The following is a 15,000-nucleotide window of genomic DNA, read 5'->3' as shown; positions in this document are numbered from 1 at the left end:
CCTCAACGCCAAACCAAGTCTGAGGACTCCAACCCAAGATCCCACAGCACGACAGCAGCATTCCAGGAAGCTTTTCTGTGACAGGACAGTAATAGAGTAGTGAGGGAACGGCAGAGGGAATGGGGTTCAGAAGCAGCAGCAGCAGAGACAGCTGGAAATCCATTCTGAGACGTGGGAAACCCACTAGGTTTCAGTATAGCTGAGGGCACACTGTCCATCACACTATCCATCACACTGTCCATCACACTGTCCATCCCACTGTCCATCACACTGTCCATCACACTGTCCATCACACTGTTCATCACACTGTCCATCACACTGTCCATCACTCTGTTCATCACACTGTCCATCACACTGTCCATCACACTGTTCATCACTCTGTCCATCACTCTGTCCATCACACTGTCCATCACACTGTCCATCACACTGTCCATCACACTGTCCATCACACTGTTCATCACACTGTCCATCACACTGTCCATCACACTGTCCATCACACTGTCCATCACACTGTCCATCACACTGTCCATCAAATTGTTCATCACACTGTTCATCACACTGTCCATCACACTGTCCATCACTCTGTCCATCACACTGTCCATCACACTGTCCATCACACTGTCCATCAAATTGTTCATCACACTGTTCATCACACTGTCCATCACACTGTCCATCACTCTGTCCATCACACTGTCCATCACACTGTCCATCACACTGTCCATCAAACTGTTCATCACTCTGTCCATCACACTGTCCATCACTCTGTCCATCACACTGTCCATCACACTGTTCATCACACTGTCCATTACTCTGTCCATCACACTGTCCATCACACTGTTCATCACACTGTCCATCACACTGTCCATCACACTGTCCATCACACTGTCCATCACACTGTCCATCACACTGTTCATCAAACCTATTGTTGACTGGTCATGACTCTGTGGATAGGCCAAGACCCCCAGAGGTCCTTTTATTTATTTTTATTTTTATTTAACCAGGTAGGCAAGTTGAGAACAAGTTATAATTTACAACTGCGACCTGGCCAAGATAAAGCAAAGCAGTTCGACACATATAACAACACAGAGTTACACATGGAGTAAAACAAACATACAGTCAATAATACAGTATAAAAATAAGTCTATATACGATGTGAGCAAATGAGGTGAGGTAAGGGAGGTAAAGGCAATAAATAGGCCATGGTGGCGAAGTAAATACAATATAGCAATTACAACACTGGAATTGTAGATTTGACCGTAGATGAGTGTGCAAAGTAGAAATACTAGGGTGCAAAGGAGCAAAATAAATAAATAAATACAGTAGGGGAAGCGGTAGTTTTTTGGGTTATTTAGAGATGGGCTATGTACGGGTGCAGTGAGCTGCTCTGACAGCTGGGGCTTAAACCTAGTTAGGGAGATAAGTGTTTCCAGTTTCAGAGATTTTTGTAGTTTGTTCCAGTCATTGGCAGCAGAGAACTAGAAGGAGAGGCAGCCAAAGGAGGAGTTGGCTTTGGGGGTGACAAGTGAGATATACCTGCTGGAACGCGTGCTACAGGTGGGTGATGCTATGGTGACCAGCGAGCTGAGATAAGGCGGGACTTTAACTAGCAGGGTCTTGTAGAGGACCTGGAGCCACTGGGTTTGGCAATGAGTATGAAGCGAGGGCCAGCCAACGAGAGCGTACATGTCGCAGTGGTGGGTAATATATGGGGCTTTGGTGACAAAACGGGTGGCACTGTGATAGACTGCATCCAATTTGTTGAGTAGGGTGTTGGAGGCTATTTTGTAAATGACATTGCCAAAGTCGAGGATTGGTAAGATGGTCAGTTTTACGAGGGTATGTTTGGCAGCATGAGTGAAGGATGCTTTGTTGCAAAATAGGAAGCCAATTCTAGATTTAACTTTGGATTGGAGATGTGAGTCTGGAAGGAGAGTTTACAGTCTAACCAGACACCTAGCTATTTGTAGTTGTCCACATATTCTAAGTCAGAACCGTCCAGAGTAGTGATGCTAGACAGGTGGGCAGGTGCACGCAGCGATCGGTTGAAAAGCATGCATTTAGTTTTACTTGTATTTAAAAGCAGTTGGAGGCCACGGAAGGAGAGTTGTATGGCATTGAATCTCGTCTAGAGGGTTGTTATCACAGTGTCCAAAGAAGGGCCAGAGGTATACAGAATGGTGTCGTCTGCGTAGAGGTGGATCAAAGACTCACCAGCAGCAAGAGCGACATCATTGATATATACAGAGAAGTGGGTCGGCCCAAGAATTGAACCCTGTGGCACCCCCATAGAGACTGCCAGAGGCCCGGACAACAGGCCCTCAGATTTGACACACTGAACTCTTTCAGAGAAGTAGTTGGTGAATCAGGCGAGGCAATCATTTGAGAAACCAAGGCTGATGAGTCTGCCGATGAGGATGTGATGATTGACAAGAGTCGAAATCCTTGGCCAGTTCAATGAATACGGCTGCACAGTATTTTTTCTTATTGATGGCGGTTAAGATATCGTTTAGGACCTTGAGCGTGGCTGAGGTGCACCCATGACCAGCTCTGAAACCAGATTGCATAGCGGAAAAGATACGGTGGGATTCGAAATGGTCGGTAATCTGTTTGTTAACTTGGCTTTCGAAGACCTTAGAAAGGCAGGGTAGGATAGATATAGGTCTGTGGTAGTTTGAGTCAAGAGTGTCCCCCCCTTTGAAGAGTGGGATGACCGCAGCTGCTTTCCAATCTTTGGGAATCTCAGGCGACATGAAACAGAGGTTGAACAGGCTAGTAATAGGGGTTGCGACAATTTCGGCAGATCATTTTAGAAACAAAGGGTCCAGATCTAGCAAGGCTGATTTCTGGGGGTCAAGATTTTGCAGCTGTTTCGGAACATCAGCTACAGTAACTGGATTTGGGAGAAGGAGAAATGGAGAAGGCTTGGACGAGTTGCTGTGGGGGGTGCAGTGCTGTTGACCGGGGTAGGGGTAGGGGTCCGGTCCTTATTTTGTCTTTCTTATTCTTTGCTATTCTTTGTTAGCTAGCTAGCTTCTTCCAGGAGAGTCCCTAGCAACTGGTTAGCAACTGGTAAAAAATTCAGCTAGCTAAGATAACTGTACAATTTAATGGAAAATAGTAACTTTTTCCAAAGCCTATCTTCTTTGTTTGTTGCTTGTTTTGTCTCCAATTCAGTCTTGCAGTTTTATTTTGCTTTTTTCCAATGTACTTCACTCTAAAAAACATAAACATTTAAATATTCGTAGGAGCTCATTTTTTCAGCAGCTGCTGCTCAATTTGGAATCTGGAATTTTGTCCTAGTAGCCCCTACGACAGGCCAAGACCCCTGTGGATAGGCCATGACCCCCAGAGGTCCTAGTACCCCTGTGGATAGGCCAAGACCTCCAGAGGTCCTAGTACCCCTGTGGATAGGCCAAGACCTCCAGAGGTCCTAGAAGCCACAGTGGATAGGCCAAGACCTCCAGAGGCCCTAGAAGCCGCAGTGGATAGGCCAAGACCTTCAGAGGTCCTAGTAGCCGCAGTGGATAGGCCAAGACCTCCAGAGGTCCTAGTAGCCGCAGTGGATAGGCCAAGACCTCCAGAGGTCCTAGTAGCCGCAGTGGATAGGCCAAGACCTCCAGAGGTCCTAGTAGCTTCTGTGGACAGGCCAAGACCCAAAGAGGTCCTAGTAGCCGCAGTGGATAAGCCAAGACCTCCAGAGGTCCTAGTAGCTTCTGTGGACAGGCCAAGACCCACAGAGGTCCTAGTAGACCCTGTGGACAGGCCAAGACCTCCAGAGGTCCTAGTAGCCCCTGTGGACAGGCCAAGACCTCCAGAGGTCCTAGTAGCTTCTGTGGACAGGCCAAGACCTCCAGAGGTCCTAGTAGCTTCTGTGGACAGGCCAAGACCCACAGAAGTCCTAGTTGGTTGGGAACCACTGTCTTAACTCATAGCTTAGGAATGGGTTGCAGCTTGAAACATGTTTTTTGAATTTGTTGGTGGGTCACATGAGAATTCACAGGGCTTAAAGTTATGGGCCACAAAGCCAACCTAGGAGAGAGGCCCCAAGATGTGACCGCCTTTTTGGGGCCGTACACAGCTACTGTCTCCAAGCCTTTCAGCTTCATCTCCAGCTCTGTCAAACCCCCGGACCACAACATAACATAATCCAGACCAACCACCTACACATCGACAACCATAACAAACACCGAGGGGTCACTACAGTTCCTCTGTCTATAGCAGCAGAACAACACAGCCCTCACCCCCAAAACATGAACGGGCAGGAACGAGTCACTACGACCCGAAACCAGAGCGCCTTTGCGGTTTCAACAACATAGATCAATGGATAGACAGTCGGTTGGTTTGTGTTTAAAGGCAAAGGAAAACATATGAATCCAAGTTATAACTATGCGGGTATAGCATGGCGATTAGCCCCTGTCTGCCTGTCAGGACTGTAGCTAGAGGGTATCTACTGGGTTATGTCTGTGGAATGTTCAGATGTTGTGTTCTGGTACATCTCTCTTAAACTGAGGGACATGCAGCAGCTCTTCACTGCTTTTCTATTTCCGTTCAAAGTTAGAGGAATGTTGCAGAGATGTTACAGCAATGTTGTGAAATGAGAGCGAGGTAACATTGTTGTGAAATGAGGAGAGAATGTAAATGAAAGCCGTAGTCTCGGGACACTGTGTATATACATCAAGATAGAAGAAATGCTGAAGATTAGCATAAGCACTCCCCAAGTCTTCCTGATCACAGAAAGCCTCGTATGACATGTTTACAGTACAAGGTCAACACCGAGTCAGCTAAAGAAAGCATGGCCGTTGGCCTTAGTCCACAGTAATGTTTGCATTAAGGCTATTTGAGCGCGCCAACACAACATTGTGTTTCATTTATTTTCATCTAGCGGTCATTTCAGCGGATTAAGCTAACATAAATGTTTTGCCTTAGCTAAGCCAACACAGGGATAAGGGCAGTAACAGAATGAAAGGGATAAAGTCTGTCCAAGGGACTGTAATTGTTGATGAAATCCACCGTGCTCAAACACTCAGTTCTTTCCAAGATCTATGATTAGAATCTGTTTGGCTCCAGTTAGTTAGCTAAAGGACTCTACTGATTTCAGCATCTCTCTTTCAAACAGTCTATCTTTATCTCCTTCTTTTTTCTCTCTCCATTTGTCTTTCTCCCTCTCTTCTTCTCTCCTTCTCACTCTCACCCTTGTTTCTCTCTCTTCTGCTCTCTCTCTCTCTCTCTCTCTCTCTCTCTTTCTCTCTCTCTATTTCTCTCTTTGCTCTCTCTCTCTCGCTCTCTATTTCTCTCTTGCTCTCTCTCTCTCTTTCTCTCTCTTTTGTTCTCTCTCTCTCTAGTTCTTTCTTTCTCTCTCTTTTGCTCTCTCTCTCTCTAGTTCTTTCTTTTGCTCTCTTTTGCTCTCTCTCTCTCTCTCTCTCTCTCTCTCTCTCTCCCTCTCACTATTCTTGTCTCTCTCTCTCTCTCTCTCTCTCTCTCTCTCTCTCTCTCTCTCTCTCTCTCTCTCTCACATACTGTTTCTCTCTCTCACTTTCTCTCTCCTTCCTCTTACTGTGATATAGTATGGCTATTTTCTTCAGGGACAAAGTCATCTCAGAGATTCAATGTTACCCATTAACCTAACATTACCAGCCAGCCAACCTTCGCCTGTGAGTCTCTCACTGCAGCCTCTACAGGATACATATTTCAGTTCGGCAAGCAAGCAACTTACTGTAAAGATAACGACTATGCAGGGCACTGCTCTAAGCTCAGTTTTAAATTGTCCCTTCTAATTGTTAAGGTTATGATCATGAGGACGGTACGCTGATCCCAGATCTGTGTCTTCAAAGTGTTCTCCTATGGGGACAGCCGAAGACACCTTATTGATTCTAGATATCGGCTGTTTTTCTAAGAGTGTATGCAGAGGTCCTACACAGGTTACAAGTTCAAATCCCCGAGCTGACAAGGTACAAATCTGTCGTTCTGCCCCTGAACAGGCAGTTAACCCACTGTTCCTAGGCCGTCATTGAAAATAATAATTTGTTCTTAAGGTAAAAAAAATGAATGATTCCAGGTTTCACTGACTGTTGTCCTTCTCTCTTTGACTCAATGCCTCATTGATCTCATTTTCTTCAGGATGTTTGAGGAATACAAAACTCTGGTTTCTGTAGTAACCCTTCGATAAATAAACAGACTGGTTCATTTGTGGTATAGTTTCTGAAGGGAGATTTGGGCGAGGGGGGGGGGTTGAACAGGGGCGACCCAATCACTCCCTGGTGACCTACCCCCATAGGGGTGGGAACCCTTGTGTGTGTCGCAACCTCTCGTTAACAGGAGGTAAGGAAGGACGGGGGGTACGGAGGTGAGGGGGTACGGAGGTGAAGGGGAGGGAGGACAGGGGGTACGGAGATGGAGGACAGGGGGTATGGAGGTGAGGGGGAGGAAGGACAGGGGGTACAGAGATGAAGGGGAGAAAGGACAGGGGGTACGGAGGTGAGGGGAGGAAGGACAGGGGGTACGGAGGTGAGGGGATGGGGGACGGAGGTGAAGGGGAGGGAGGACAGGGGTACGGAGGTGGAGGACAGGGGGTACGGAGGTGAGGGGGAGGAAGGACAGGGGGTACGTAGGTGAAGGGGAGGAAGGACAGGGGGTACGGAGGTGAAGGGGAGGAAGGACAGGGGGTACGGAGGTGAAGGGGAGGAAGGATAGGGGGTATGGAGGTGAAGGGGAGGGAGGACAGGGGGTACGGAGGTGGAGGACAGGTGGGTACGGAGGTGAAGAGGAGGGAGGATGAGGGGTACGGAGGTGAAGGGGAGGGAGGACAGGGGGTACGGGGTGAAGGGAGGGAGGACGAGGGGGTACGGAGGTAAAGGAGGGAGGACAGGTGGGTACGGAGGTGAAGAGGAGGGAGGATGAGGGGGTACGGAGGTGAAGGGGAGGGAGGACAGGGGGTACGGGGTGAAGGGGAGGGAGGACGAGGGGGACGGAGGTGAGGGGGAGGGGGTACGAAGGTGAGGGGATGGGGGAGGTGAAGGGAGGGAGGACGAGGGGCACGGAGGTGAGGGGGAGGGAGGACGAGGGGGGTACGAAGGTGAGGGGACGGGGGGGTACGAAGGTGAGGGGGGAGGGAGGACGAGGGGTACGGAGGTGAGGGGGAGGGAGGACGAGGGGGTACGAAGGTGAGGGGACGGGGGGTACGAAGGTGAGGGGGAGGGAGGAGGTACGGAGGTGAGGGGGAGGAAGGACAGGGGGTACAGAGATGAAGGGGAGAAAGGACAGGGGGTACGGAGGTGAGGGGGAGGAAGGACAGGGGGTACGGAGGTGAGGGGATGGGGGTACGGAGGTGAAGGGGAGGGAGGACAGGGGGTACGGAGGTGGAGGACAGGGGGTACGGAGGTGAGGGGAGGAAGGACAGGGGGTACGGAGATGAAGGGGAGAAAGGACAGGGGGGTACGAAGGTGAAGGGGAGGAAGGACAGGGGGTATGGGGGTGAAGGGGAGGAAGGACAGGGGGTACGGAGGTGAAGGGGAGGAAGGACCCGGGGGTACGTAGGTGAAGGGGAGGAAGGACAGGGGGTACGGAGGTGAAGGGGAGGAAGGACAGGGGGGTACGGAGGTGAAGGGGAGGAAGGATAGGGGGGTATGGAGGTGAAGGGGAGGGAGGACAGGGGGGTACGGAGGTGGAGGACAGGTGGGTACGGAGGTGAAGAGGAGGGAGGATGAGGGGGTACGGAGGTGAAGGGGAGGGAGGACAGGGGGGTACGGGGGTGAAGGGGAGGGAGGACGAGGGGGTACGGAGGTGAAGGGGAGGGAGGACAAGGGGGTACGGAGGTGAATGGGAGGGAGGACGAGGCGGTACGGAGGTGAAGGGGAGGGAGGACGAGGGGGTACGGAGGTGAAGGGGAGGGAGGACAAGGGGGTACGGAGGTGAATGGGAGGGAGGACGAGGCGGTACGGAGGTGAAGGGGAGGGAGGACGAGGGGGTACGGAGGTGAAGGGGAGGGAGGACGAGGGGGTACGGAGGTGAAGGGGAGGGAGGACGAGGGGGGTACGGAGGTGAGGGGGGAGGGAGGACGGGGGTATGGAGGTGAGGGGAGGTGAGGGGGGGGGGTACGAAGGTGAGGGATGGGGGGGAGTACGGAGGTGAAGGGGAGGGAGGACGAGGGGTACGGAGGTGAGGGGGAGGGAGGACGAGGGGGTACGAAGGTGAGGGGACGGGGGGGTACGAAGGTGAGGGGGAGGGAGGACGAAGGGGTACGGAGGTGAGGGGGAGGGAGGACAGGGGGTTACGGAGGTGGCATTAGATGGTCCAACAAGCTTGGTACTCTCATCCACTCAAACCACCACTACCATTGTAGTAATGGCTGTCAGGCGGGTGTGAGGGAGAGAGAAAGAAAGAGACAGAATATAAGAATGCAAGAAGAGAGGAGAGAAAGAGACAGAGGTCCCCTTCAGTTACCACCTCCGTATTTACAAATCTGAAAACCAAACCACGCTCCAACGTTTTCCTCCTCCGCCCGTTCCCTTCTCTTTCTCTCTCTCCTTCCCTCTCTCCATGTGTTCTTCCTCTTCCACGGCATCATCACAGGATGGGGGCAAGGTGTGTGTGTGTGTGTGTGTGTGTGTGTGTGTGTGTGTGTGTGTGTGTGTGTGTGTGTGTGTGTGTGTGTGTGTGTGTGTGTGTGTGTGTGTGTACAAGTGAGTGTGCACAAGAGAGTGTGTATCTGTGTGCGTGCGTGTACGAGTGAGTGTGTATCTGTGTGCATGCGTGTACGAGTGAGTGTGTATCTGTGTGCGTGCGTGTACGAGTGAGTGTGTATCAGTGTGCGTGCGTGTACGAGTGAGTGTGTATCTGTGTGCGTGCGTGTACGAGTGAGTGTGTATCTGTGTGCGTGCGTGTACGAGTGAGTGTGTATCTGTGTGCGTGCGTGTACGAGTGAGTGTGTATCTGTGTGCGTGCGTGTACGAGTGAGTGTGTATCTGTGTGCGTGCGTGTACGAGTGAGTGTGTATCTGTGTGCGTGCGTGTACGAGTGAGTGTGTATCTGTGTGCGTGCGTGTACGAGTGAGTGTGTATCTGTGTGCGTGCGTGTACGAGTGAGTGTGTATCTGTGTGCATGCGTGTACGAGTGAGTGTGTATCTGTGTGCATGCGTGTACGAGTGAGTGTGTATCTGTGTGCGTGCGTGTACGAGTGAGTGTGTATCTGTGTGCGTGCGTGTACGAGTGAGTGTGTATCTGTGTGCGTGCGTGTGTCCATGTGTGCTACAAAACAGGAGCTGCCAGGGTGAAACAGGCACAGCTGCCTCTCTGAGACGACTGATGTCTCCTAACAAACACAACATTTCCTTTTTGGTTCCATTTGTTTCTCTCTGCCAAAATACCACCCTTCTGACTCTCCTCTGGAGCCCAAGGATATTAAAATAGAAAGGATTCCATGGCTTCCTTACCTTCACCTCACACTTCTTATGGATGCCCAGCTTGCACACTGAAAGACAGCAGAAAACACAGAGTTAGTTTAAGGTCACATGTTGTACCAGATACTATTCTATTCTCTCTGACCTGAGGACTTGGCTTTTTCTCAGACGCTGCTCTTGGAACTGTTCTTAATAACCAAACACACACACGCACGCACACATACACACACACACACGCACTCATGCACGCATACAAACACACATACACACTCACACACACACACACACACACACACACACACACACACACACACACACACACACACACACACACACACACACACACACACACACACACACACACACACACACACACACACACACACACACACACACACACACACACACACACACACAGAGCTATAAACACACTCCTGTGAGGCTGCATTAGCCTCAGAAGACTGCCATATTGGGTGGGAAAAGGCCAGCTCTTTACCTTGTTAGGAGAGCAGGACTTTGATAGGAGAGATGGAGTAAAGAGGAGCTACAGGGGTCAGACCTGGCAACCTTCCCTGGGCTGCTAAACACCTCTGTGCTGCCCCCATGTGGCAGGATACAGTCAACATCACAGTCCCACTATTCTGCCTATAAACTGCTTATAAACATGATCAATTAGTACATTTTATTAGGTGCAACAATGTCATACACATGTCGGTTGTTGTTTAAGATTGTACAAGTATGATTGCAGGTCATTATCTTTACTTGATACATAGTTGATGGTTAGTGTATGTGCGTAAGGCTGCAAGCACGCGCATGTGTCCTCTCTGAGCAGCGTGTGTGGGCAGGGGGTGACAGAGGCCATGTTGTGAAGTGATGTGGCCATGTGATGACCTCTGACCCCACACACCTGCTTCCTACCACCAGCTCAGGTGGTCCCCAGGTGGAGTGTGTGTCTGTGTGTGTACCTGCATGTGTGTGTGTGCCTGCTTGTGCTTGTGTGTGCATGCATGCATGCTGTGTGTGTGCTGTGTGTGTGTGTGTGTGTGTGTGTGTGTGTGTGTGTGTGTGTGTGTGTGTGTGTGTGTGTGTGTGTGTGTGTGTGTGTGTGTGTGTGTGTGTGTGTGTGTGTGTGTGTGTGTGTGTGTGTGTGTAATGAAATCCTCAGGACGACATTGCACATTGAGCCTGATAGTGTAAAGCAAACACACAGGATTATTATAGTAATATTAAACACACAGACTCTTTACGGCCAAAAGATGGCGCTAATCATATTGAGACGCTGGGCAGAAATGCTTTACTATATTGCAGCAATATATTTAATGGGGGTTTGACTGTTTATCTAGTTCAATTCTATCTGGAGAAAACGTAAACATTCATCCTTGTGTGTGTGTGTGTGTGTGTGTGTGTGTGTGTGTGTGTGTGTGTGTGTGTGTGTGTGTGTGTGTGTGTGTGTGTGTGTGTGTGTGTGTGTGTGTGTGTGTGTGTGTGTGTGTGTGTGTGTGTGTGTGTGTGTGTGTGTGTGTGTGTGTGTGCGCGCGAGTGCATGTGTGCCGCATGTCTCTCTGTCTCTGGCCACACGCCACCCTGCGTCAGTGGAGGATGGCTCCCATTGTGAGGGGCCATAGCAACACTTCCTGGCAACCACAGACGGCGACAGGAAGAGGCTGCAGAATGCTCCGAGGATCATGTGACTCTAGCCTTTTGTTTGTAAACAATGGCAGCTCTGACAGCTTAGAAAGATCCAGAGGATGTTACCAGCAAAGATCATAATATACAATATTTGTCGCAGCATAATTTCCTAATCTCTCTCTTTCGCTCTCTCTCGTTCTCTCTCTCTCATCCCCTCTCCCCCTCTCTACACCAACCAATCTCTCCCTCTTTCTTTCTCCCTCTCTTATCTGGGCTAATGCAGCAGCAGCAGCAGGCTAATTTTAACAGCAAAGCCTCTGCCAAAGCCCTCAAACTGAGCCCAGACCAGACTCCCCCCAGACTGCTTCTGGGCTTACTGGACGGAGGTTTGTCAACTGCTCTCTGTGTGAAGAGGTAGCTTTTCATAACAGAGAGAGAGAGAAACAGAGAGGGGGAGGATAGAGGGGGAGAGAGGGAGAGGGAGAGGGAGGGAGAGCGAGAAGGACGGGAGGATAGAGGGAGAGAGAAATTGACAAAAGGATAAATGGATAGAGGAAGTATGGGGGAATCACCAATGGCTCGTGGTCAAAAACATGGCAGAGAGAGACAGAAGATGTCCATTGTGCTGAACCGTGTCCCTGTGAAAACGCCAACTTTCCATCCATCCACTCACCTTTACAGATGAGCCCATCCTTGGTGATGGCCTGCTGACATACATCACAGCTCTTGACTTTCTTGAAGGGCTTAAGCTTGAAATTGTGTGTGTGGACACTCTCCAACTCCTCAGGCTGAGGGGAGATAGAGAGAGGAAGAGGTTAGGGAGGAGAAGACTTGGATAAGATCAACAATTCATTATGAAATTAGCAAGCGAATGGTGCCTCTATCGACAGCCTTCAGTGTTTCTGTAATGAATATAATCAATACACAGGCTTGTGTGTTTAAGGAAACAAAAGAGGAGATGGCGGGTGCTACTGGTTGGACACACACACACACAGCTACACACTACATGACCCGCACAAACACAAACACACACGTAGCGTGTGAAGCAGTGTGTGGGAGTGTCATAGTTAGTTGTAGCAGCAGTAGCAGCCCATATTCTCCAGCACAGGATGTTTCCTCTTTGAAGTTGTCTTATTAAATGATTAATTCATGAGGAAGAGAGGAGGAACAGGCCTCACAGCAGCCACAGGGCCCAGAATCTCTAGAAACCAACCGTGTGTGTGTGCGTCTGTGTACGTGCGTGCATCCATGCATGTGTCTATGTGCGCATGTGCGTGTGCGTGTGTGTGTGTATCTATCTGTTTGTGTGTGTGTGTATGTGTGGGGGGGTGTACTGTAAATAGATGAGCAGGCAGCCTTGCCTCAGTGCAGCCTGAGGAGAGATAAGCTCTAGAAATGCTACAACAAATCTCTGTTTAGCCTTCAAACGACTGAGCTGGAAATGGCTGCTTTACCCCTAATGATACGACACAGAATACAGTACAAGAGTCTAAATGCAGTCCAGAAACTACTGACGATACTTTTTCGGGATATTTTTTCTTTTGGCAAAAATGAAAACATGAAGCAGAACAAACTCTTTGGTCATTTAAAAACTTGATGTATGTAAAACATTGTGTGCTATGGCTCGTAAAATAAATATGACTTTTGATGGCAACATGATGTTTGTTTCCAACATTTTTTGTATTTTATTTATTTATCCGTTATTTTACCAGGTAAGTTGACTGAGAACACGTTCTCATTTGTAGCAACGGCCTGGGGAATAGTTACAGGGGAGAGGAGGGGGATGAATGAGCCAATTGTAAACTGGGGATTATTAGGTGATCGTGATGGTTTGAGGGCCAGATTGGTAATTTAGCCAGGACATCGGGGTTAACACCCCTACTCTTACGATAAGTGCCATGGGATCTTTAATGACCGCAGAGAGTCAGGACACCCGTTTAACGTCCCATCCAAAAGACAGCACCCTACACAGGGCAGTGTCCCCAATGGGAGACCAGATGCTGCTGGAAGTGGTGTTGGAGGGCCAGTAGGAGGCAGTCTTTCCTCTGGTCTAAAAAAAAAGAAATAACCCAATGCCCCAGGGCAGTGATTGGGAACACTGCCCTGGGGCATTGGGATATTTTTGTTAGACCAGAGGAAAGACTGCCTCCTACTGGCCCTCCAACATCACTTCCAGCAGCATCTGGTCTCCCATCCAGGGACTGACCAGGACCAACCCTGCATAGCGTCAGAAGCAAACCAGCAGTGGTATGCAGGGTGGTATGCAGGACTGCTTTTCTAAAGAAGTTAAATCCGCCTGGTGTTTTCTTTCCCTGCCCCACACACACGCACACACACACACACACACACACACACACACACACACACACACACACACACACACACACACACACACACACACACACACACACACACACACACACACACACACACACACACACACACACACACACACACACACACACACACACACACACACACACACACGGGTATCGTCCCGGCACTAGCCTGGTTCTGATGAAAGACATAATAGCCACACCGTCTGTGAGCTCTGAGTCTGGAGTAGCAGTCCCCCCCCTCCGTCTCTCTCTCTCCCTCTCCCTCCCTCCCCCCCTCTCTCTGTCTCTCTCCTATGTGCCACTGCCAATTTGTCTCTGAGCTTTTATAAGTGTGCTTCTCAGCGTTTTGCTCCCCTATCTCCCTACATCTTAATGGCTTTTGTCACCCAGTGACACGCCTGCTAAGCTCCAGAGAGGTGATGACGACTGACCTTGACTGCAGAGAGAGGAACCCTAACAGCTAGCTAGCTGCTACAAAGCTAAAAGCTAGCCACTGAAAGCATAGGGCCGCAGAGAGGGAAGCTAACGGCTAGCTAGCTGCTCGAAGGCTACAAGCTTCAGCTAGCCGCTAAGGGTGTGAATCCTTGCTTAATTGTAATGCTGATAGACCAAGGTATTGGCTGAGACTAACTCTGGCAGTGACCATTCGCACTGCAGAACTTTGCAGAACTAATGACATGGAACCCGACGAAACACAAACACACGCACTCGTGCACAGACACACATGCACACACACACAAACACATACACACACACACTGCCACTCTAACAAACAGATCTGTTGATGGAGTGGACTCGGTCTTGTGTTATTGTAATGCTGTTACACCTATCCAGACTAACAGTACACCAGTCCCCCTTTTCAGCCACGCAGTCTCCCCCTGCTCCACCAGCAGTAACCGAAAGGTTGCTGGTTTGAATCCTTGAGCCGCCAAGGTGGAAACATCTGCCGTTTTACATTTAACCCCCAACAACAACTGCTCCCTCGGTAACGACGACGTGGATGTTGATTAAGGCAGCCCCCTGCACCTCTCGGATTCAGAGGAGTTGGGTTAAATGCGGAAGACAAATTTCAGTTGAACGCATTCAGTTGACTAGGTGTCCCCCTTCCCAGACAGACCTCTTCAGCCATGCAGTCTCCCCCTGCTCCATCCAGCTGAGGGTGGAGGTTTTATAGAAATTGGGTGGGTGGTGAGGACAAAGTTTGCTAAAGTGGATAGACCAGGTTTATTTGTCTGTTCCACAGACTACCTGGTCACCTTGGAGCTGAGTTCAGTTTATGTCTGTCAGTCTGTCTGAAACCATGTTTTGCTTGGTAAGTTGACCGGTGGGCTTTTCTGTCTATAACTATTTTGAGGACAACATTTTAAAAGTAGACCTCTCCCTACTTTCCTTGTTCAGTACTTTTTTGCAGATTTGACCCCCCAGGGAAGGAGAACAAGGCTAGAAGGGAGGCAAAGCAACCTGTTCTGGAATTAAACTCTGTCCAACCGCACATCTGGGGCTGTCTGGGATACTGGCAGCTGTCTGGGGCTGTCTGGGATACTGGCAGCTGCTCGCTGGCCATTAAGTCTTTAACAGCTATGGATCACCTCAGTGTGACTTTAAAGCCCTTAAGTTAAAGAGGACCTGGCTGAAAA

General features: G+C 49.8%; 1 protein-coding gene across 1 annotated transcript in view; it reads right to left on the bottom strand.

The window, feature by feature from the left end:
- LOC118375881 (tensin-like) overlaps positions 1 to 15,000 on the bottom strand; it is a 337,660-nt gene that overhangs the window by 142,751 nt on the left and 179,909 nt on the right. Inside the window, exons 2-3 of the mRNA XM_052513966.1 lie at positions 11,698 to 11,812; positions 9,429 to 9,466 (exon numbers count right to left, since the gene is read on the bottom strand). Coding sequence (XP_052369926.1) covers positions 9,429 to 9,466; positions 11,698 to 11,812 — 153 coding nt within the window. The remainder of the gene's footprint in view (positions 1 to 9,428; positions 9,467 to 11,697; positions 11,813 to 15,000) is intronic.

The sequence above is a fragment of the Oncorhynchus keta genome, unplaced genomic scaffold, assembly GCF_023373465.1.
Source record: "Oncorhynchus keta strain PuntledgeMale-10-30-2019 unplaced genomic scaffold, Oket_V2 Un_scaffold_14384_pilon_pilon, whole genome shotgun sequence".
In the NCBI taxonomy this organism is placed as follows: Eukaryota; Metazoa; Chordata; class Actinopteri; order Salmoniformes; family Salmonidae; genus Oncorhynchus; species Oncorhynchus keta.
The sequence above is the reverse complement of the archived record's forward strand: the minus strand, read 5'-3'. Positions and strand labels throughout refer to the sequence as shown.